Source organism: Lissotriton helveticus, chromosome 5_1 (assembly GCF_964261635.1).
Source record: "Lissotriton helveticus chromosome 5_1, aLisHel1.1, whole genome shotgun sequence".
NCBI classification, from domain to species: Eukaryota; Metazoa; Chordata; class Amphibia; order Caudata; family Salamandridae; genus Lissotriton; species Lissotriton helveticus.
The window spans coordinates 300,481,695-300,507,286 of record NC_136065.1 but is presented as its reverse complement, the minus strand read 5'-3'; the positions used below and the strand labels follow the sequence as shown (position 1 = coordinate 300,507,286).

The 25,592-nt window shown below is 46.0% G+C and overlaps 1 protein-coding gene across 4 annotated transcripts in view; it reads left to right on the top strand.

Annotated features, from left to right (window-relative positions):
* UBE4B (ubiquitination factor E4B) overlaps nt 1-25,592 on the top strand; it is a 1,139,522-nt gene that overhangs the window by 177,299 nt on the left and 936,631 nt on the right. For all 4 annotated transcript variants that reach the window (XM_078642268.1, XM_078642270.1, XM_078642267.1 and 1 more), the window contains 2 exons: nt 16,525-16,660; nt 17,469-17,556. In XM_078642268.1, the coding sequence (XP_078498394.1) occupies nt 16,525-16,660; nt 17,469-17,556 (224 nt within the window). The remainder of the gene's footprint in view (nt 1-16,524; nt 16,661-17,468; nt 17,557-25,592) is intronic.

Sequence of the window (25,592 nt, the reverse complement as noted above, 5' to 3'; positions counted from 1 at the left end):
GTATATATATATAGGTATTAGAAATATATCTGTTACTTGTCTAATGAAGTAAAAGGAACAGACTTGAATGATAACTCCTTTCAGGGGTATTGTTATTATTGCTAGTTGATTTGTGGTTGACTGCTTTTTCTAATGTACTGTTTGTCTGTTATATAGGTCTTTTTTATGTTCAACAGCCCCGAAGAAGGTCCAAGTGAATAGGGACGAAATGCGTAGGTTGTTCATCTTGGATATGTCGTGTTGTTTTTACTTGACAATTATGAATACAAATTGATGAAAAGTAATCTGAAAGAATAATGCGTATTACATGATTGTTTGCTGTAAAGAGTTATGTTACAATTTGGCTATAGACATTATGATGTGTAAGAGATTGCCTTAGACCCTTGTAAATATTTCTGGTTATGCTCCTCACTTTGTTTGCTTTTGCGTGCTGTATATAGATTAGTGTTACAGCAAACAAATGATGGATGGAATGCTGACAATGCAAACATTCTCCCCCAGTCAAAATATCTGGGTTAAATCCAATGATTTTACCCACTACGCCACCCCAGTGTGGACCCAGCCATATGGGAATCCGTCTTGACGCTGTGCCTCATGGTTACAGTCTAGACCTAACTGCCAAGACAGGTTCTCCCTGGATGGGAAACCAGCATCCTGGGACCGGTTTCAGGGTATGTCACCATTCATCAGCAAGGCTAGCTTGAATCCAGTGGCACAGTGAGCAAGGGATATAGATTAGGGCATATACAAATTAGGTAAATGAAATCCCCTTTTTATTTTCCTGCCACAAAGTCTGCATGGCCCATTTTGCTTTCAACTTTGCTGATCCTTTATTGACAGTAGCTTTCAGAGGCGAAGTGCCAACAGTTGTTTTTTTTGGTGTACCAGGAAGATGAGATTTAAGTTAGGCGCTGGTATTGGGGTCTTGCTGTTTTTAATCACCATCCAGGCATGTGATCTGTGGCTGAAGTGTTTTTTGTCAAGCAGCAGGGAGTGGAATTTTGCAGCTTTGTTTGACTTGTCTGAAGGTTGTGAAGGATGGATTATTGTTCCATAGCTCAAAAGTGCTTGTGGTTGTTGGAGCTTTGAAAAGATGATGATTGTACGAAGATTCTCTTTTTTTTCGTCATTTTCAACTTCTAACCATTGAGCCTTGTTGAGTGGGGAGTGTGCTGAGTTTTGTTTTATTTTGTACCAACACTTTATTGTGTACATTCATCCTATTCTTTTATTTATTAGCCCGAAATCCAATGGCACCTGCGCTGGTGATGCTGTCTGAGGAAGCTGAAAGGCCCAGTGGCGTAGAGTAAATTGCTTCAGAGTAGAGTGAGATGGCATAGAGTAGATTGAGTAGAGTGAAATTACGTGGAGTGGTGCAGGGTACAGTGCAATGCCATAGAGTAAAGAGCTGTAGAGTGCAGTGGTGCAAAGTAGATTAGAGTGGTGTAGGTAGAGTTAAGTGTTGCAGGTTAAAAGAGCATTGGCGTAGGGTGCAGTGTTGCAGAGTGGAGTAGAGTGGCCTAAAGTGGAGTTGTATTGTGTAGAGCGCAGTGGCGTAGAGTGCAATGGTGTCGTGTGGTGCAGAGTGTAGTATGCATGTTTTGGTAGCACACTGCCATTACAGAAAATACATTTTCAATTAAAACAACCATTATATTTGAGCAGGCATACAATTTTACTAATAAAACTATACAGCGCACAAGTGATATGTGGGATTGGCATCACCGCGTGTATTGATATGTTTTGATCATATTAAAGATTTTGTTTCAATTCAATTAATCTTTATTCGGATTCAAAGATGTATCCATAAAAGCGCAGGTCAAGAAAATCAATATTAAGATACATAAAATATTTAAGAGCACAGGGATATAAAAAGAACAACATCATAAGAAGCAATATCCATAAAAAGGCTTATTGGTACAAAATAGCACTACAATCTATACTAATATAATGAAGACAGATCCCTAACCTTTGAGGCGGGTAATCTCCGGAATCACAGCACCAATCACAACACCCAATACAGCGTTGGAAAGGGCAGTTGCAGCAGAAGGACATAGGCTATGCAGATGCCCACCATATACATTTAAAAGGTAAAAGAACCGTGCCAGCAAAGTAGTCCCTTGTGGGCGTGTCTGCGTTGTGCTGGGGGCGTGACAAACGCTGGGGCGTGTGGTACGTTCCGCCCTTCATGCCATGTCTCATATCGTGTGCTGTGGGCGTGTGCTGGGGGTGTGGGCGTGTGCGGAGCGCGGGATTACGGAAAAAAAGCGAGCGTTGTGCCCAATATTTAATTGTTTTTTTCTTCCCAGGTTCTGTACATTCCAGCTCCGGGTGTCCACCCTGCTCCCTTTAAATACCCCTGCACCCCATAATCATATCTCACCCTTACTCCTTAAAATACCCCAACACCCTTAAACTCTAACCCATCTTAACCCTATAAATATACCCTGTACCCCAAAACCCAAACCTATCCCTAAACCCTAAAAATACCCCTATACCCCAAAACCCAAACCTAGCCCTGAACCCTAAAATACCCCTCTACCCCGAAACCCATACCTATCCCTAAACCCTTAAACTACCCCTGTACACCATAACCCAAAACTATATCTGAACCCTTAAAATACCCAAACACCCCAAAACATATACCCCAGTACCCCAAAACATATAACCCTATACCCATACTTACCTTATCCAAACATTTAAAGAAAACATGCTTTTACCATTCATGCATTTACAACGAATTTCGTTGTAAATGTATGCGTGGTAAAAGCATATAAAATGTAATGCCATGCGTTATAATGGCATTGCGCAGTCATGGTACTTTCGTAATGAAAGTATGCGGAGTGATGGTATGCGGAAAGAAAGTTGCGGAATAATGGGTGTTTACCCTCCCCCGGTAAGTACATTGGTGGCACGGCGGCCCACATCTCCAGCAACATACTCATATTTTTTCACCACCGATTTTGAAAAATGCACAGGTCTCTTAATGATGGCCAGCACCGACATACACTTTTAGACACAAGTTCTTGAATTGCGAACTTTAGAGCTGGGGAGCTACGTTCGTATCTTGGCATCAGCTCAACATCCTGTGATTCCAGGCAAATCGCTTTATCTCCCCGTGCCTACCACAAATGAATGTGTTCTTCTGTAATGTAAATTGTGCTCATGCCATGTTGTCGAGTTCGCGCTATATAATATTGCAAGGAAAAATAAAGTAGGGAAACTCTAGTTCACACACTACTGAACGCGCACTCTTTAGTGCATCAGCAGTGCACTGTGAATCGGAGCGTTTCACAGGCCTGTCACAGATAAGAAATGCTATCAACGAAATCCTACAAAACAATATACTACTGGCCGGCAGCAATTCATACCCGGACAACGTCTGGACGGGCTGCTAGTATAGCTATAAAGTGCAATTAGTTTCATGTATTCGGTACAAAGTGCCGCAGTTTTACATAATTCCAAGAAGGAAATAACATATACAATGCGCACATTAGTGATTTTACAACCCATCTAAATTGTAATTAGAAATGCACACTAAAAATCAGCCATCATAGAGTGCTCATGGAGATGCGTGAGCGGACTGCCGCTTTCAAAAAGGAACCTACGCGAAAAACCAGAGCATCCTCCTCTAATTTGAGAATTTCTGTGTAGGCTGTTTTATAGTCAATATTGGCAATTTCCTTGAAAAAAGGAATCAAAAACAATTTTGTGTACATTTGATAATAATTACAGAAAAATAGAAAATGTAACATCGTTTGTTTGCTATGGTTCACATGGGCACAACATTTGGTCAAGCTTAACATTAAACCCCAGGGGAAAACAGAGCATATACTTCATGGTACCTGCTCTTAGGCGAACCAACAATCCTCTTTCCCAGTGGCCAATATTCTTTAGAAGGTAACTGGATGGCAGATAGGATGGCGACAATCGTACATCTTCTAAAGACATGTACCTTACTACTGAGGATTTCAAGAGAGTTCATCATATCTTGCCCTGCTATACTTATCATACAACGCCTCTTGAAGCAGTTTTTTGTTTACTCCGCCCATGTCACTCGTGTTAAAAAAGTATGTTCGCGATGTACACTACTCAGACTTTCCCATACGGCAGAAAGCCACGGTATGTCCGTCCCCTTTTCACAGTTAAGGCAGGCAGTAATTATATTTCTTGTGAGTATTGCCGCAGGGTCCTGCCAAATTGTAAGCCAGAATATAGCTGGCTGGGCCCTGATGAAATCCTCAATGTATGTCAATTTTAACTCCTTACTGACAGATACTGTGATGCGGAGATAGGGGCCCACAGCAATTTCCTACAGAATCGGTTTTCCTCACCTTGAATGCCGCTGCAACCTGTTAAGCCCCAAACCTCTGCACCATAGGTTGCGGCAGGGATACATTGTAATTTAAAAATGTTAGTAATAGGTAGTACCACCTCGACTTTTTTTGGTTGGGGTAGTGACTGAACCAAATTAATTGCCTTTGGGAATTTTCCTCTGCTGTGTGCCACGTGAGTAGTCCAAGAACCATTGGCTGCAAATACCAGCCCCAGATATGGAAAAGTGCAAGTGCGATGTAAATGTTCATTGCCTATGGAAATTGAGTTAACAAAGTGCTTTTTTGGGCCACATGCCATTAAAAAAAGATTTGTTAAAATTTGTACGAAGATCTAAAACAGCCATAAAATCAACAAAGCCCCGTACTAAAGTGCGCAGTGCGTTTCGTTTGCTGCCCATTAGGACCGCATTGTCCACATATAATAAGGCGGGTAAGGTATTACCATTGATAATTGGAACGTCATTAGTGAGCTTATTCAAGAAGTCATGCAAATCATCGTTAATATATAAAATGAATAAAAGTGGGGCCAATACGCACCCCTGCCTGACCCTCTGCCAATAATGATGTCCTGTGAGACCTCTCCGCCTCTACCAATCTGCACCCGGGTCTTTAAGTCCCTATGTAGATACGCCAAAAAATGAACTAAAACTTCGTCCAACCCATATTTTAATAGAATAGACCAAAGATGTGACCTGTTAACAAAATCAAAAGCTGTAAGGTTCATAAAGGCCAGATAAATTTGTGTCAAACAGTCTTCAGAATGAACAAAAATGTGTTTAATTTGTGCGTTCCAAATTCTGAAATACGCACACATTTAAATAAACTGTGTGCGTATTTCTGTCTTTAAATGCACCGCAAATGTGACAAGATAAGGACACGATTTACAGGCCTGCTCACAAAAAGGAACACTTGTGGAGGAATGCAAGGGGAATTGGTATGAAAGGTCTTGCTCCTTGTGAGAAACAAACTCACCCTGGACAGCCTAAAAAACAATAGTCCGCAAATATAAAGTCAGATAATGTGAGTTACAAACCACAAAACCAATGGCAAGCAACAAGCGGAATGCATTCCCAGGGAACCTTTCTGGATGTCCCCAAACTGTCTTCTATAATACAAAATAGAAAGACGCCAATGCTGCCAATAACAATTCACCATAAATTTAACATCTCACAGTTGAATGAAACATAAAGTGAGGGGATCTGAGTGTCTTGAATAAATCCTTAGTTTTATTTCCTTTTTACTTCATTTTGATTTTTTGATCATTTTTAAGCAAATTTTGCAATTCAAAAAAACATATAACATACAATATATGTAAAACATTCTATACATTAAAGCACTCCCTTCCAACACTCACACATACACTCACTTGTGAATCACAATCAAACACTCTCATATACACTCAACATTACACCATTATTATTTACAATTATTTCAAGTCCACTGTTTCATGTATAATGCCATAGATTATGATTCACATCTATTTATATATTTCACGACAAGCTCATTTGTTAATTGATGTTCTTATGGCATGGTAAACACAAGGTCTACGCGTTTCGAACTCTTCTTAGTATCGAGTTCTCGTCAGGACCACACACTGTGAAATGAAAAAGGGGGGGGAGACCTGCGTTAGATGTGTATTCTGGACCATATTAGAATCTTACTATGTGGCTCAACAGCCACCTCTCCGCTTCTTACCTCTAATTTTGTGCAACAAATCAATTTGTAGAAGTCCTCAAACCCACGGCGCGGGACAACCTAAATGACATTAAAACATAAAGCTCAGCCGAGCTATACAAAATGCTCTATGTATGGTACATGTATTCTGACTAGAGAATTATTACTCACCGGTGTGTCTTGCTATTCACACCATCTCCCTGTAATCGAATAATGGGATGTGTGTTAAGTCAAGTTTGTTGTCTATTCTCAAAGAGCAGCCTTTAGAACCGTTTTTTACTCAGTTCTTACCTATTATGTTTTCTTATTTTCATATGGTATTGGAGGGTTGTTGGTTTTCAATGCTGTCCCTGTAATAACAAGGGTCATGTTTACTGAAATGTACTTGACATGGTTGAGGATAACCGTTCTAAGCCATAGTGGTCCGTTGTAATAGTTAAATTACCTTGATCAAGGAGAGCCAATGTTACAAGCCAGCTTGGATTGAAAAATGGTGTCCTGAAATGACAAAACGTATGTTCGTGTAATTCGGGTCGGTAAACTCACTGTCTTCGATTGCAATACCGAGTCACTCGTGCTCAACCTACAAGCGTCTAATTCGCTCTTTACCTTAATTTTGAACTGCCATCAGGGAATGCCGGCTTCTGGGGGTCAACTCAGTCGCGATCACTCGTTCAGCATGATGCACGCCCGTTTCCAATATATTCTATACTTCCGGGTCGCGCCATCTTGAAATGTGCAATTTGATTTAGACTGCATCGGGTTTACAACTGACCTATTCGGACCCATACATCCAATAGTGATTGGTTGTTTGATATGAAAAAGTGTTAAAATTACATTATTTCTTTCATGTACAATTTAGGTGGTGGCGGCGCCATCTTGGAACGGGTTTTCTAGTTGGTGTATTTGTGAAAGCTGGAAATAGGGACATAATAAGTGTTGTTTTTATGGTCATAGGTGGGCTTTTCTTCATACATGTCACTGAGCATTACTGTTTGTCCAGAAATCATCTTCTCTAACCATCCTTGGAGTTTCCAGTATTTAGCATATGTCCACCTCTAAGATAGTTTGTACATTTCTGAAATTTCATTTAATCCTTCAGTTGCAGAATTAAATTTGACAATCATCATTGCCTCATAGCGTGATAGCTTCGCCTCCAGGTCTCCTCCTCTCTTGTCCTGCTGAACCTTGGCTATCACAGTCCATCGTAAATCAGCTTCTGTGTGGTTTTTTGATTGCCAATGCTGTACCAATGGTGCATTCGGTACCTTCCGTTTTATTCTTGATTTATGTTGTTGGATTTGTGTTTTAATCTCCTGATTGGTTTTCCCAACGTACGATAAGTCACATGGACATGTTATACCATAGATGACATAGCGTGACTTACAATGAGTGAATGTTTCGTGTCTCCATGAGATTGCCTTATGTTTAAAAGATAATACCTTCTTCTGTAGTCGCACAACAATTGCAGCTGCCACATTTTCGATGGCCTTGGATCGGTGGCAGGCCAACCATAGTTCTTAAAGTGACTTGTTCCTTAACAGGCATTGATGCTCTTATGAGTTTATTTGCTATGCTAGCTTCTTTCCGAAAAGCAAATAAGGGACACACCGGTGAGTAATAATTCTCTAGTCCGAATACATGTACCATACATAGAGCATTTTGTATAGCTCGGCTGAGCTTTATGTTTTAATGTCATTTAGGTTATCCCGCGCCGTGGACTTGAGGACTTCTACAAATTGATTTGTTGCACAAAATTAGAGGTAAGAAGCGGAGAGGTGGCTGTTGAGCCACATAGTAAGATTCTAATATGGTCCAGAATACACATCTAACGCAGGTCTCCCCCCTTTTTCATTTCACAGTGTGTGGTCCTGACGAGAACTCAATACTAAGAAGAGTTCGAAACGCGTAGACCTTGTGTTTACCATGCCATACGAACATCAATTAACAAATGAGCTTGTCGTGAAATATATAAATAGATGTGAATCATAATCTATGGCATTAGACATGAAACAGTGGACTTCAAATAATTGTAAATAATAATGGTGTAATGTTGAGTGTATATGAGTGTTTGGTTGTGATTCACAAGTGAGTGTATGTGTGAGTGTTGGAAGGGACTGCTTTAATGTATAGAATGTTTTACATATATTGTATGTTATATGTTTTTTTGAATTGCAAAATTTGCTTAAAAATGATCAAAAAATCAAAATGAAGTAAAAAGGAAATAAAACTAAGGATTTATTCAAGACACTCAGATCCCCTCACTTTATGTTTCATTCAACTGTGAGATGTTTATTTATGGTGAATTGTTATTGGCAGCATTGGCGTCTTTCTATTTTGTATTATATAAGGCTGAGGCTTGGCCTTGTTGCTTGGGAGCCCATACCCAGTGGTGTTTTTTCCCAAACTGTCTTCAGCAAACCAGATAGCGCTGCGATCTGGTAGGAGTCAACCTAAAAATGAGGCTCAAAGTGGATGGCGCAGGTGTCCAAGCATCTCGTAGCCCTGGCTGCAGGCCATAATTCTGTTAACCTCCTTGGTGTCAGTCTTCCCAGGAGCTGTGATTAAATTTGGAGTTTGATTTCCCACGTGGCCAGTTCAGCTGATGGGGCACAATTCTTCATTTAAGCGAGCAGTGGCTGGAGGGCATTAGCTTGAAGATAGTGGAGCGAGTTTGTTTGTTATTTAGATTGGACAAGTGAATCTATGATTTGTTTAGTCTGCACTGGTCTTGACATTTTAATGAACATAAGAATATTTGCCAGTAAGTCAGCCAATAGGCCATCGGGCCTTTCTTAAACCACTTTTCTCAGAATAAGCACAATGAAATTAACTAAGAACATTCATCCCATCCCGCTCAATTCTAGAAATAACCCTGAAAACCCCATACCCACCTTTTCCCTCTAACCCCACAACCCAGTCCCAAGGTACTCACATGTATGGTACTTCGAAGTTTCTTTCAAACAAGAAGTACGGGTTTCTCGAAAATGTTTTTGCAACCAGTAAATATAAAATCGAGCTTCTGCTTTAAAACGATATTTCGAGATTTTGCTTTGACCTAATAAAGATGAAAAGTGGATGAGAATGTGTGCACAATGGACTTTTCTGTGAAATGCTAAATCATGGAGTTTAACTATAGGAAGGGAAAATGTGTCTGCCAGAAAAAACACAAGGCATCTAGAATGTTTAAGGAATTGGCTTTAGTTGTGCATTGAAAATATTAGGGCCCTTGTGTATAAAGCGATTTTTATGGCCGGTAAGGTTCATACAGCCTGATTCATGAAGCGAAATAGCGCCCGCAATGGCTGCGAAAATGCAATTGCGGGTGCAAAATACGGAATTGGCATTCAAGAACAAAATAGCGCATTCGCAAACACAGAATAGCGATTATAATAGCGATTACGCTATAATAGTCGCAGAGTCCCGGTAGTCGAGCATTAGCGATACGGAAATAGCGACCAACCACGGAATCTGCGAAATGAATAGCGAAACGCAATATATTCTCTATCGGCATTCATGAAAAATATACAATAGCGGAAAACCCCAAAATCGCACTTTTGCGCGGCGCAAATTAAGGACAACTCAAAGCAGGTGGTAACCATAAAAGCCATGATTAAGAAAAATGTGAAAAACAGTTGGCCAATCACCAACAGGTCCAGGCCTGACCAATCACACATAAGGACATTCAGCAGCAGCATTAGGCGTTCCACAATGCCAGGAATGTACATGGTGGTGAGGCGGCGAAGACTACAGCGAGCAGCACGGAGGAGACGCATGAGGCAGGAAAGGATTTACCGGCAGCGGGTCACCTTGCTGGGCCAAACCAGAGAACAGATATATGCTAAATACAGGCTGAATGGGGAAATGATCATCTGGCTGATACATGAACTTGACCCCCTCATGCAGCACCCAACAAGGCGAAACAATTCGGTGCCTACACATGTGCAGGTATTGTGCAGCCTGCACTTCCTGGCCTCCGGCAGTTTCCAGGGCATAGTAGCGGCTGCTGGGGGGATATCCCAGCCCACCATGTCACGCTGCCTCCACACTTTCGTTGACGCCATGCTCACCCAGCTCCACCGCCACATCACATTTCCCACGAGCCAACAGGAATTGGACCTGACAAAACTTCAATTTTACAATGTAGCCCATTTTCCCCATGTCCTCGGCTGCATAGACTGTACCCACGTCGCCATCTGCCCACCAGCTGCCACGGAGTATATGTACCGCAACAGGAAGTCCTACCACTCCCTCAACATACAGATGGTCTGCAATGCCAAGACCATCATCACTGACATTGTCGCCCAGTACCCAGGGAGTACCCATGACTCCTTTATCTTCAGGCACAGCGGACTCCACACACGACTGCTCAGGGGAGAGTTTGGGGAAGGACACCTACTTGGTAAGTACACTTTGTCGACAATGTCACATTGCAATGAAGTCACTGCGCTGCACAGGCAATCAACATCTGCTCCTCTCATTCAGGTGACAGTGGCTACGCCCTACGGGAATACCTCCTGACCCCTTACCTCAACCCTGCCACACCTCAGCAACGGCGCTACAATGTTGCGCACATCCGGACAAGGGACATTTGGCCTGCTCAAGAGCAGGTTCCGTATACTGCACAAGACAGGTGGGGCCATGTATTACAGTCCTGCTGCCTGCTGCCGCATTGTGGCTGTCTGTGCAATGCTTCATAACATTGCAACCAAGCGCCGGATACCTGTTGAGATCTCAGGCAGTGAATCAGAAGGGGACGACCGGCCACCAGCACATGCGCACCATGCACGCGGGGAGAACCCAGCTGAAGGCCACAGACGTCGCAACCACATCACAGCGAACAATTTCTAGCCCACCCTCTTCCCCCACCCCACATATCACAATTGCATGCAAAATGTAATGATTACACAAGGCAAATGTGTGCAGCAAAATAAATATATTTGTTTCATTCACAAGAAAAAGGTAATCAGTACAACTATTTACAACCAACAGTATTCCTTCATACTGCAGTGTGAAAGTACATGGCAGGCTTATTGTCAGCCTGTGCCAGTGTTTTTCGGACAGAGTCAAGTGCGCCTCCTGCGCGTTATGCCCAGCCGCCTCTGTGGCTCTTCCTCCTCCGGGGCACCTGTACCAGGCGTTGCCCTGGTGCTGCGCCTAAGTGGCGGGACTAGTGTTGCAGATTGGCTGCTGACGCTTGAAGCCCCCTCACTGCCATCGTCACCCCCTACAGTGGCAGGTAGAGCTGGAGGGTGTAGTGCCGTTACCGCGGTGGTTAGGTGCTCCAGGACCCTGGTGATGTCCTCACAGCACTGAACTAGTTGGTGCTGCTGTGTGAGTGACCGGCGCGACAACTGTGAGGTGGCATTTGCAGCCACATAATTTGACCTGCTGTAGGAGGCCAGCCGGCTCATGAGCTGGTGGTGGCGCCGGCTTGCTGCCCTGCGCTGCTTGCTCATCGCAGCAGTGTTTGCCTCCATGGCTGCAGTCATGCGGCCCATGGCCGCCGTCATGCGGTCCATGCGCTCTCCCACTCCCGCCACATTGCGCCCAATTTTGTGCAGCTGGAGCTGTATGGCACCTTGCTGCTGTGACTGGCGCTGATGGATCCTGAGCATGCGCCTCTCTACGCTCAAACAGGCATGGCGCTGTCCATTGCCCCTCCTGCTGATTGGAGCTGTGGTGTGACGGTGAGAACTCCCACGCCTGCTCTGCTGGCCTGTCACAGTGGCTGGCCGCTGTGTTGCCGCTGTCGCAGGCCCAGATGACGAAGCACCAGCTGCAGGTGGTGTCACAGCAGGCGTTGCTGGTGCGGCAGGGACTGGAGGCACATTAGTGGGGTGCCTGGCTCTGGCTGCGGGTGGGACGGCTGATGCAGAGGCCACAACGGTGGGGGGCCTGGCTTTGGCTGCGGGGTGGGACGGCTGATGCAGAGGCCACAACGGTGGGGGGCCTGGCTTTGGCTGCGGGTGGGACGGCTGATGCAGAGGCCACAACGGTGGGGGGCCTGGCTTTGGCTGCGGGTGGGACGGCTGATGCAGAGGCCACAACGGTGGGGGGCCTGGCTGCTGGTGTTGTTGCAGCGGCAGGGGCTGGTGCCTGGGTTTCCGGTTGTGAATCCTCCTCCTGGGCCTCCTCATCTATCTGCAGCCTCTCGCTGTCACTGCTTTCTGCGCCACCTGTGAGGGTAAGTGGATACTCATTAGTTGCATGTGACTGCCAGACGGGCTGATGTTACATGCATGCTGGGTGACATTCCCTGGATGGCTGTGGATTTGCGTACTTTGGAACCTGTCTGGCTGCATTGTGGTACTACTACATTGTGGACATACTACATCTCCCACAATGCTTCAGGGCATTTCCTGATGCGCAACAAAGGCATGACTAAGGGCCATTATGTGAGCCTATTTGGTCAGGGACGGTCATAGGGGACAGGGTCGCAGTCGCATGCCACTTACCTTGGGTGTCTTGGGTGGGGCGGGAGGAGTCCAGAGGTGTGACGCCAACGCACGCCTCCCTCTCAAGGGTGTTCTCGACCTGGTCCTCCAAGGGTGTGTTGGGAGGGACTGTAGGTCCGCCACCTCCAGTGCCCGATGCCTCTCCAAGGCGCTCCGCCACCCTCTCCTTGGCACGACCTCGGAGGTCATACCATCGCTTCTTGAGCTCCTCCAATGACCTATCGGCCACACCCACGGAGTTCACGCTGGAGGCTATTCCCAGCCAGATCCTCCGTTTGTCTTGCTCTGGGACCTTCCTGGAGTTGATCCCGAAGAGTCTGTCGTGGTTGGCCACCACCCCTTCTATCAGGTTCTCGAGCTCCTGCTCTGAGAACTTCAGCTTCCTCTTACGCCCTGCGCTGTTGCTGGGGCCAGGAACAGGTTCCTCAGACATGGCAGCAGTTAGGTAGTAAAGTCGCTATCACTAGTTTAGCTGCTGCTTTCCGACTTGCTCCCTCGAGGTTTGCCTCACTGTGGTGTTTGGGGGTGGGAACTGCCTGCTTCCTGGCTGTGATGTCATCACTGTGCTCGAAAAGCGACTTCCCGTTTTCCCGATTGCGCGAGATTGCGAGTCGCATTCCCGATCGCACGAGATTGCGAGTCGCATTCCCGATCGCACGAGATTGCGAGTCGCATTCCCGATCGCACGAGATTGCGAGTCGCTTTCCCGACGCAGGTTGCCGGAAATAGCGATTTTTCTGCGATTTAAGTTAGTCGCTAACGGATTTAGCGCCCGCGTGCGAGTCGCTTTTTTTTTCCCCGTAATGTACATGAATGCCGTTTTGCGTGTCCTCAATAGCGAGTCGCTATGAATCGCTATTAGGGCCACGCAAAACGGCCCGTACATGAATCAGGCTGATAGTCATAAAATGCGATCCTTTCCTACCGCAACATGGCATTTGTTAATTAACCAAACACAATTTGCGATTCGGTAAGATGTTACTGAATCCATAATTGTTTTTGAGAATAAATTCCAATTTGATATTTGGAATGGGTGTGTGAAAGGGAGTCCCTTTCAATACCGAACCTTTAAGAGACCGAATTCCGGTCGCAAAGTATTAATATTTTTCCACCTCCTCAAAGGAGGTGCTAAACCATTCGCAAATAAGGAGGGTTCCCCATGGGGCCTCTATTTTTTTCTGAATGTTAACAAAAATGTTTATGAGCAGGCAGTGGTTCATGCCTGCTCATAAAAAGGTTTGCGAGATTTAAAAAAATATATATATATTTTTGATCTCATGCCGTTTTCCTTTAGGAAAAACACCCTGCATTTATAAAAAAAAAAAATGCTTTATTGAAAAACAGTCAAAGGCATGGTGGTCTGCTGATTTAGGATTATTATGAATCAGTATTGAAAACCAACCTGTTAATACATAGGTCGATTCTCAAAGTACCAATGGATTTGTTAGTAGTCTGTCGGCAAATTACGACTACTTTTAACAAATTCATTATTTGCACATTCAATTTAAGGATATGCAAATTGCCAATAATTATTTGTCTCAATTTACTATTCCTTAAATGGAATCTTTGTACATGAGTGCCCAGGTATTTTGCTTGTGAATGTAACTTGTCCTTGCTGCGTGTACTTTCACCTGGCAGGTGAGGTGCACACTCGCAGTCCTTGGCAGATGGCATGTGCTTTCACATTACATTTTGGTGTATAATAGGGTGATGTGTGTGCATTTATAGTTGTCTGGATCAGTGTGCCAAAGACATGTTTTAAAATTGTTTTCATTGGAATTTTGTTCAAACAGGACAGTTTACACTGCTTACATTAGAACACTTGACTTCAACGCAGACACAGTGTCTAGTTCGACAACAATATTTACGTGAAAGAACATAGCCACAATTAAATGTAAATGTAGTATACTTGTAAGGCGCACAGCTGCCCCAGCAACGGGGCGTCCCGGCGCTGTATAACTCTGGGGAACCCGTCCTGGCTTTCCCTGTGGGATGGTCCCTTGCTGGGAGTCCCCAAGGTGGAACCAGGCATCCCCGGAATTGGTGGGGCCGTTGTGGAGATTAGGCAAGCTAATGCCCAGAGTTGCCGAGTGGAACCCCTTATTAGAGTAAGCACCGAAGCGAGAATTATCAAGTCCGCTGACCAAGGTCCACGACCCTGCTGCGTCGGGAATTGAACCCTGGTCCCAGGCTGACTTCTGCTCTCGGGCCTGCCGCCTCTAACCAGTGTGCCACACTACTCCACTAAAAGCAATCACAACCACTTAGTGCGTTTCTTTTTTTCCATGTAAATCAAACAACTGTTGCAAAAACATTGCCTTAAAACTCAACTCAAAACCCACTTCCCCCTCACCTGTGCTCCCATCCATGTATCAGTTGCATATGACCCACATTTTGTCATCGTGGATATACACCTAATCTCCAAAGACCCATTGGCATTGGTTATCTGTCAACATCCAACATCCGGCTCCCCCTCCACACCACCCCTTCTAGTAAATCCCTAATCCAGTCCTACACTGTAGGTCTTACAGACATGTTTTCACATTCTGACCCTTAATGTCGTTGCTGGTCTGCTTATTCACAGACCAGTTCATTACATGGCTGGTGAGCTCTGCTTTCAGAATGTGGGCCATTGTGTGTCAGACCAGATGTGCTTTTACAGACTTGTTGTGTATGTGATGTGCATTCAAGTTGGCACTCGGTGACATTCGAATTCATGTGGCAGGTGAGTTATGCATTTAACTTTGGCTCACTATGTGGCATGGGACTTGTTTACAGACTAGTTATACAAGCAACAGTATGAATTGTATTTACAGTTTTACCTGCTAAGCAGCTGGTGATCTTTTCAGTCATTTAGGCACATTGTTATAATGTATGCATGTATAGTCTCTAATACTTAGCAACACTATTACATTTTCAGTGCATGTTAGGATTTAAATCACTTTTACATCATACATAGGTATGTCCTGTATTCATTTAAATAACAACATGGTTATAGACGGACTCTGAGCCGCTGGCAATAGCCTGGGGCGCATCACTGTCCATGTCCTCTGTTTGGACCCATCAAAATGCAAATCAGTCTTGACCCTGCTCCAAAAGAAACATTCCAACCTGAACGGCCAGAGCAGGTACTCTCTGAACCAGAACACAAGCAACCCAAGACCGGTTTTGCCCTAAATACAACTCTGTAATAGTCTGGTAAGCTTGGTTCCAGTGACATAGTGAGCAGAGGACCCTCGTCTGGGCATACCTGTCGCACTTAAGGCATTGGTTGCTTGAGCTCCAGTTTTGGGTGGACTTGGTTGGACTGTTTCCAGAGGAGTAGGGGAAAACTGATTTGCATATGGCTGGCTGCAAACTGAGGTGGCATGGTGTGCAAAATAACAATGGACTGGGATGTGGTCAGAGTAATTACTAGTGGGTGAGATTAATTCAAGCCTTCCATCCATCACTTTTTTCTATATTTTACTGAATTCATTTTAGGCAGTTTACTTGTTATTGCCACCGCTTGAGCATTTTTTTAAATGTTTGGTCCTCCCCTTTGCATTATTGAACCCATTGATCTCTTTGTAATGTTTTTCTTTTGGTCTCTTAGTTTGGGTGTCTATTTAATAATTGCCATGTGGTCTGTGGGAAGGGTATCTTTCTGCCACATTTCCTCATGTCTACATTCTCCAATGATCAACCATTGGTTTTCTGGGTCTTTTGCTCCATAATAAAAACCTCTGTCCTTCTTAGCATCCTCTCTTTCGAACAGCTTACCCATTGCTTCTTTTAGCAGGCTTTTTTTCCTTGTAATGTAATGTGCACTAATGGGAGGTCTTCTTGAACAGTAACCTCCCCTAAACACCATTCAGGTTTTGCGAGCAATGTCTCTGTATCAAGGGATTTCAGTATAATAACTTTCACTTTGCTCCGTTAAGGATCTTTCAGTTTATTAGCGTTCCTTGTGTTGTGTTCATAGGCTGCCGTTGTACTAGTTCCTCATTGTGTACTATCGTGCCTTTGCTTTTTCCCCCTCTCACCCTTCTAACCAATCCATTTGTTTTCTTTAGGGACGGCGCACCGCAGTCAGAGCAGCGAAGGAGTTAGCTCTCTCAGCAGTTCTCCATCTAACAGCCTCGAGACACAGTGCCAGTCCTTGTCTCGTTCGCAGAGTATGGACATAGATAGTGTATCGTGTGAGAAAAGGTTAGTGGTGTCAGTTAAAGGTACTCTTTATAAAACTTTTTCATTTGGAATATTCTGATGACTTGGCAGGGAACTAAGCAAAACCAAAGGGGATGATGGACGGAGTGTTGAACATTGCAAGCACTCACCCCCAGTCAACTGATCTGGGTTTAATCCATCATCATTCTTTAGCTCACTCCGCCACCCCAGTTCAGACATGGCCATATGCAAATCAGTCTGACCCTGAGCCTCATGGGAACAGTCCAGCCCGAACTGCCAAACCATGTCTTCCCTGGACCGGAAACAAGCATCCTGGGACTGGTTTCTGGCTAATCAGCCGTCATCAGCCAGGATAGCTTGAATCCAGTGGCCAAGTGAGCAAGGGACCCACGTCTGGGCATACCCTGCCAACTTAGGGCGAACACATCAAAACCAAAGGGGATGATGGATGGAGCGTTGAGCATTGCAAGCACTCACCCCCAGTCAACTGATCTGGGTTTAATCCATCATCATGGCAGGGAACTAAACAAGACCCCATAATTCTGCACTGTCCCTTACTTCACATTTACTCTTACAACATGGCTCATTTTCAGCTGTTATACTGACTTACTCTAAATCCTTCCATGTATTTGGTAGCAGGGGAATAGGGAGGATGGATGTAAAATAATCACAGAAGAGGCTGTGCAGAGGAAGGGGGAATGCTGCCTTACACACCTGGTAGACCAATCTGTTTCACACAATTATTCCGCATCTGTTTCGATGACTATCCATTGTATTTAATGCAGCAGTCTGTTGAGCTGACTTACGTTTGCCTGTTCGACACTTTCAGCATGTCCCAGGTGGATGTAGACTCTGGGATCGAGAACATGGAGGTAGACGAGACGGATCGCAGAGAGAAACGAAGCCTCTTGGATAAAGTGAGTGACCGCTTTCTCTTTCCTGAAGAAACATAGTCTAAACCTCAGGCAGTTTGCTAGATCAGTCATTTTGTCATATTATTGAGCTGTTTTCATTAGTGGCAACTCCTTATTTATTTTGATAGAGAGTGGATGTTTCATTTCAGGTTACTAAATCAGCTGCCATTTCCAGTTTCCTTAACAGCAAGTACATAGTTGTTTAATCTTCAAACTGTATTTTCAGAATGTCTTTTGTAATCATTAATGTAAAATCTCTTTTAAGCGGACTTTTTTCACTGTAGGTCTGTGGTTACTTTTGATATGCGTTGAACGTCGAGCTTAGGAGAGAGAATGAAACGGTTTTCTCACAACTTCAGCAGTACTGCATCAGCAGCAACCTCATCTGCACACTATTCAATACTTGTCCTGTAATGTGAGGTTCAACCTAATGAATGGATATAAACAGTTCTGAGAGCTGCGTCAGTTGATAATTTCCAAATTATGTGCAAGGAACACCCTCCCCTTCTAGTGCTCCTTGACTTTTCCCAGCTTTCGACACTGTGGATCTTCAAGTCCTATGGGATAGTTAGTCTGTGACACATGCTGGCTTTTGCATTGTTAAATGATTTCAGTAATTTTTAGGTCTCGCCTAGGCAGCGCTTGCGCTGTCTCTTCGAGACATGCAATATTCAGGTATGGACTTTAAGCTCCGCCCATCCTTTCAATTGGCATATGCTGCTGTCCTTTGTAAATGGTGGGTGTTCGATTGGTGAATTATGCTTAGTTGTCCCTCCTTAGTACCTCCTTTTCTCCTGTTGGACTCTCCCATGAGGACACCCCGTTACATATGTTGTTAGTCTGGATGTTTTAATTAGTCTGTGACACTATTTTCTTTAATGACTTTCTCCTGCTTACTGTTGCAGCAGCAGGGAGGACACCTCTCCCACAACTGCTTTTATTGTTTAACCAGCGCAGCTCACCTAACTCGATCTTGCAACTGCTCAAAACATAATATATATTTGTTATAAGCAGCGCGTCGCAACTTCCTGTTTTTTCAAGTATTTTTACAGCAGCTAAAAGTATTATGTTTTAATTTCACAGCTGAAATTATTATGCTTTCATTTGAGCGGGGGTGTTTCAGCTTTAATAATAGCGGCAGCGATTCACACAATTTATTTAAAAAAACAAACCACCAGTGAGTGACCTCTTGAGCGGCTCCGTGCCCCCAGGGCAGCATGTAGAATACATGCTGTCAGAGTGAACCGCAGCCAATCTTAAACTGAATTGCCCGCTGGAAAGCCTGCTTCAGCTCTATCCAATTGGACCAGAGAAAGTGTGGGCCAATCACAGCTTGCAGTGCTTCCCCGCCTTCGGCGTAAAGTGAAGGCAAACAACTAGGAATACCACGCGGAGGTGGAGATAGAGACCCACTATCAACAACCGGGCAAGCCATCTCTCTAATACACTCCTAATCAAGAAGACTTATCTACTGTGCATTGTCTTGGTTGTTCAGATGGCTTCTGGAGACCCATGTATAAACTCCAAAATCAAACAGCACTTCGAAAATCTGCGCAGAACATTCAGATTGGTCGAGGTACTCCAATCCTAAACCATTTTAAATTTCCCCTACTCCCACAGGATTCCCAGCATATATACCGCAGTGAGTTTTGATGTTTTGCTACCTGGAAGACTTGAAATTATGGACAAACAACATACTTTTAAAGATCAAAACGGGAATTTAGCTGAATTTACGTAAGTAACGGCTAGCCTCTCGCTTTAGTGTGGTCTCACCAATACCACCTGATGTGTTAATTATGGTTTAAATCTTTTATTGGGTTTTATCAACAAACAATACGTTCCACAGTGTTCGGGCTGGGACACAGCCCTCGTTTGGTTTACTGCATTCATCAGTGAAATGCTGTAGAAGATAAAGAGCGCATACAAAACAGAACAAAGCCCATACTGTATGGGAAACTGATCACACTCTGCCCCCCCCACCCCGTTCCTTGTCCACCTAAAGAAAAGAAAATGTTCAATGTTAGAATCTCGGATTAGAAGTTTGAGTCTCACCTCCTGTCTCCCTGGGATTCAGACATCCGCAACAGGCGGAGGTACCTTGGGCAGGTGACTTACCTAAATTTGGAGGAGAGAAGGGACAGAAAGGGTTTCCACAACTCCACAAACGAGGAGCCCCTCCCCGCCATAGTCCATGTCAATTTCTCCATCCCCAGGACAAACCATAGCCGATGCAGCCAGCCTGTAAGGGTAGGGATCTGGGATGTGCGCCAGCGTGCCAAAATATTTTGCACCGCCGAACCCAGTGCCATTGCCATCAGCCGTCCCCGGTGGGATCTAAGTGGAAAGGTCACGGGATTTGGAAGGCCCAAGAGGACATAGGCCGGTAAGTGCGGTATCTGCCTGTCTAGGTGCGTGTCTATTTCGTCCAGGATTGGAGTCTAGTACCCCTGAATGTGCGCGCAATTCCAAAGCAGATGTACCAATGTGCCCACCTCCCCGCATCCCCGCCAGCAGGTGACCTCTTGAGAGGGGTCCATAGAGTGAAGTCTTTCCGGGGTATAGTACTAATAAGTAATGAGTTTGGTGGGAGTTTCTGTCAATCCCATGTGGTATGCGGAATGACGAGCTCTGTAATAAACACCTTCCAATTCCTTGTGAGTGAGTGTTCTGCCTAGGTCCCTTTCCCACCTGGCGCTGCTGGTGCTGTACGTGTGTGTATTCGGGGCTAGGAGCATTTTATAGAGGTCCGACGTGAGTTTCTTGTCAGACGTGCGAGTAACCTGCCACTTTTCATATACGACGAGGATCCTGCTGTTGCATGGCTGCATCTGGGAATGGAGGACCCAGTGTTGAATCTGACCGTAACGGAATCTCTCAGACTGGTGGAACTGTATAATTCTGTTCAAGTCAAATAGATGGCCCGCCGAGCGGCAGCCGGAGGACCTCCATTGAGTGGCGATCGTTGCGTCCATACCCGGTTGGAAATCGGTGTTCTCAAACAGCGGAGTAAGAAGCGAGGGGAAGGTAGTGAGATTGTGTTTTAGGTTAGTGTGATCCCATGTGTCTAGTAAGACCCGGGTAATGTGGGAGACATAAAGAGAGGGTGGCCTGTGTTTCTTACTTAAGAAGGGGATACCCTGCAATGGTTTGGTAGCTATTGTCTGATCTTGGAAGAGCCAATGTTTCTCCGATTTCAGGCGCCTCCACTCAACCAATTGTCGCAGCTGGGCCGCCTGAAAGTAAAGGAGGTTGGAAACGCCAAGCTTCATCCGAGGTGTGCGGCCGTTCCAGATAAAACGTGCAAGTTCGGATTGGGTCTGTTTGTTCCAGCCCACAGGGGGTCGGAGAGGTAAGGTGTGAAATATATATAAAATTTGAGGCAAAATTGTCATCTTGATCGCAGCTATTTTACCAAGCCATCCGAGTGGGTAGTGTTTACATTGGCTCAGCTTTTTGCAAATCTTCTGCCTCAAGTTTGTGTAATTGATGTGCACTGTATCTGCCAGGGAGGGGGTCAGTTGAATCCCCAGGTATGGGATCGAGTCGGTCGCTCATTTTATGGGATTGCGAACTTGGAGGCAGGCGTGGGTGCCAGGTGTGAGGGAGAGGTCAAGCGCAACTGATTTGTCTATGTTCACCTTGAATCCCGATGCCAATGCAAAGGTGTCTAGCTCTGCTAGGCATTCTGATAATGTGTGGAGAGGGTCCCATAAAGAGATCAGGACATTGTCAGCGTACAAGCTGACTGTGTGGGTATAGCCCCCAAACTGGATTCCTGTGATCTCAGGGTGGGTGTGGAGGCAGTGGGCCAGTGGCTCCATGTAGAAGGCAAAAAGGAGCGGCGACAAGGGGCATCCTTGACGTGTACCCCTCTCTATTGGGAAACGAGATGACGTGTGGCCGTTAACCCGTACTGTAGCTGATGGAAATTTGTAGCCGTTAAGGATGAGCATTCGAAATATCTCCCCCCCCAAACCCGCCTGAGTCGGATCCTAATCCAGGTATGCCCAGTGGACCCGGTTGAAGGCCTTTTCGGCGTCAACGGTAAGGAACATATATTCCCCTCGCGTCTGGGAGGCTTTTTCAATAAGGTGTAATACCCGTTTAGTGTTGTCACTTGACTGCCATTGGGAAATAAATCCCGCCTGGTCTGGGTAGATGAGCTCGGGCATATAAGGCGAGAGACGAGCCGCTAATTTCCCAGGGTAGAGCTTGAGATCAACGTTAAGGAGGGAGATGGAGCGACAAGCACCACAGACCGTCCTGTCCTTTCCCGGTTTCGGGATGACCACTATGGAGTCCTCGAGCAGTTCCGTCGGTATAGCACCAGGTTCTGCGAACTAGTTAAAAAGATTGGTTAGTACGGGGGCCAGCACCGTGCAAAACATTTTGTAGAATATGGCGGAAAAGCCATCCGGTCCTGGGGTTTTGGCGAGTTTAAGCCGTGAAATGGCCGCAATCACCTCCTCTATCCTGATGTCACGGTCTAAGTGATCTGCCTGAGCCTTCGTCAAGCTGGGCAAGCCATCGAGGGCAAGGTAAGTGGCACCATCCGCGATGGAGAGGGGGGAGCTGGAGTAAAGACGGGCTTAGAAATCCCGGAATGTCTCCGCAATCTCTGAGTCGGAGGAGACTCGCCGTCCGTCATACCGTTGGATCTCCCTGACTCTGAGGGTTGCGTACTCCGCTCTGTCCTGGTCTAGAGAGGCGAGCTGTTGTCGCATGGCTTTGAGTTGACGCGAGGCGCTCCAGTACGCTGATGTATCTGCTCCGTTTCTTTCATTTTCTGGGAAAGGTTGTCCCTCTTGCACTTACGCTCTGTTCTCCGCGGTCGAGATAGCTATTCGTTCCCCTCGAATGACTGCCTTAAGCGCCGCTCATTACGTGGAAAGTGAAGTGTCGATGTTTGGATTGTGAGAGAGGTCATCTTTTATGGAGCGCTGTATCTGCTCTACTACCGTGGTGCGGTGTAGGAGGGATTCTCGGAGGCGGCAAACCCTTGGGGAGTGCTGTACGGGGGAAAGTGTGAGGGTAACAATGACTGGTGTGTGGTCCGACAGAGGCCACACCTATCTCCACATTCTCAACCATTGCCTGTAGAGGGGTGGATGCCAGCAGGTAATCTAACAGAGCGTACGTTTTGTGCACGTTGGAGTAGTAGGAAAATTTGCGGCTGTGTGGATGCGCGCAGCTTCATAGGTCATGGACATCTAGGTCTGGTTAGACCTGTGCGGATAGTGCTCCTGTATTATTAGTACGCTGGGAGGATCTATCTGCTATGTAATCAAAGACTAAGTTTAGGTCGCCCTCCAGGAGAAGCCTACGCTCTATTGTGGTCATCGCCTCAGTGAGTGCTGTGTGCAAGAACCGCTCTTGACTGTCATTGGGGCCACATATTGAGCCAATAGTGAATGTGAGGCCTCCTAGGGTGAATCGGTAGGTAAGAAGCAGCCCTTTGATTTCAGCCTCTTTATTGAGAATTTCTCCACGGAACCGCTGCGCAACCAAGATGGCCACCCCCGCTGATTTAGTGGGACCAGAGGAAAACAGCTGGGTCGGGAACCTAGGTGATTTGAGGCGGTGACAGTCTTTCAGTAATAAATGTGTTTCCTGGATGAGGCATATGTCCGCTCCTGTGTGTTCCAGACAGGACAGCACCGTTTTACGCTTAACGGGTGGTTGAGTCCCCGCACATTCAGGGTGAGTATTTTTAAGTGTAATAGGAGTCATGCAGTGAAAATTAGGTGTCTGGCCTTAGATGGGATCCAGGTTCCCCTGCACTATAAGTACATGGCGTCTGTCGTACAGGGAGGCACTGTGTAAGCGAGAGCTTGCGGTGGATAAAAAAAGTGGCCAAGGAACCCCAAAATCCCACAAGAACAATAACCCCAATCAAGTGACTATTGAGCGTCCTTCCGCAGAACCTACCCTTGAAGAAAAGGAAAAGGAAAAATTAACTCTTAGTCCATCATCCTTCGATGGTTGGAAGAAAGTTAACATGGGGGAAACTTTGTGGTCATGAGCGGCCCCCCTCCCGCCAACAGCCCAGGGCACAATATGAGTCCATCAGACCGGACAGTTGGGAGCGTACACTTCATCCAGGTTGTGACTTGGCCAATTCCGCGGAAAGGGTCTCAAGGGCCGACCTCTGGCCCTGTGAAATTTCAACAGGTGGAGGTTTTTTGGGGCGGCTTCTCCGGCCCTGTTGGCGCCAACGGGGTTTTGCATCATCTATGTCCACCTTAGGACCATCATCTCCGCTTTCTTCTGCTGGGGGAATCTACTCTGAGCAAACAACATGCCTCTGAAAGGGAGCGCAGCTGATAAAGTTTATCCATGCGGAACACCAGCTGGAATTGGTCACCCCAGCTGTATGAGATGTTGCGTTGCCGATGGTACGTTGTGAAGGCTTGAAGGTTCTCCATTTTTGCAAGGTGAGTGCTGTCAAATTCTGGTAGAGAACAGGGGTCTGACCTCGAAACGACAGGGGGTGCATTTATTGCGTTTTTTGGAGGATTTCTTCTTTAGTACGGTAGTCCTGTACGCACACCAAGATATCGGGAGGTGGGGCCGACACAGCACACGGCGGGCCCACTCTGTGTGCTCTGTCCAGATGAAGGTCAGTGTCTAAAGGTCTGCCAAGAATATCATTGAAAAGTTCCCTGGTGTATTTGAAGAGGTCACTCGTGTCCTCATCTGCCTTCACTCCTCGAATCCGAATGTTGTGGCGGCAAGAGCGGTTCTCCAGGTCCTCAAGGTGCGACTGCATATATACTTGCTGATCCTGGATCCTAAGGACCTCTTATTGAAGTGCTGCCATCTCCGTGTCTCTCCCATTGCTCTTCTCCTCCAGCTCGGCGACCCTCTCTCCGATGCCGTCCATCTCTCTGCAGACGTCTTTAATCTCTGCTGTTAGGTGTCGCTTGAGGATTTGCAGATCCTCCCTTAGCTCGACGAACATGGATTTCAAGAAGGCTTTGGTGAGCGGTACCCTGCAGTCGCCCTTTGTGGATGCAGCGTGCTGATCGGCCTGTGCCTTCGCGAATAAGTCCTTAAGAGGTCTGTCCTTGCGCCCCCGGGAGAAGGACACATTGTGCCACAGTCAATTCCGGGTTAAGCGCTGTTTGGCCCTGCTCAGCCTCCTACTTGCGCTGCGCCACTCAGCTGGACTACGATGCTGCCCAAGTAGTGATAGAGGAGCAGAGTCTTCCCGCTGAGCTCCAGGCACTGCAGGCCCCCTGACGCTCCTCCCTTCACCTCTTTGACAACGACCTCACCGCTGCCACTGCAGCCGACTTCTTGTAGCTGTAATTACCGCCTCTAAAACCGCCAATCACGGTTGGGCCATGTCATAAATCGGCGTGTCGTGCCTCTTTTCTCTACATTGTGGATCAGCTGTGGAGTGGATAGATGCGGCGCCTGAGGGGCGTCCAGCTCACCCCCAGCAGGCGGTCACCGGGCTAGTCTCTTGCCTCCATGTGGCTCTGTGGGGATCCCCCGGGTCTTGAGGTGGACCGCAACCCTGCTCTACGCTCTCCCCTTCTGTCCTCCCACGCTGCGCAGAGGCTCTTCAAAATCGGCATCGGATTCGAATAAATTCTCGGTGCCGAAAATACAAATGGACAGTCAGAAGAAAAGACACCTTTCGGACTCAAAAACTTTGGTACCGACACAGGAGTATCAAACAGATCCTAAACAAAAGACTCTGTTTATTGATCCACAAACTGGCAAGGTAGTGACAGAACTACCTAAAAAGAGGAAGAATGAACAGTCGGACGACAAAACTCCTCCTAAGAAGAGAACAATGGGGACGAATACAACTCCTCCCCTTTCTCCACAACCTAGAGACACACCCTCTTCTCCTCTTCCTCACACTAGGCCAGCTACTCCTTTACGCCCATCTACTCCCATAACAGATGTAGAAAGTGATACAGGAGAGGGAGAACATCCTAGGGATGATGAAGACACAATCCCAGAGGATGAAGATCCATGGGAACAATATAATGTAGGGTCAGATAACGATAACGAACCTGACCTGT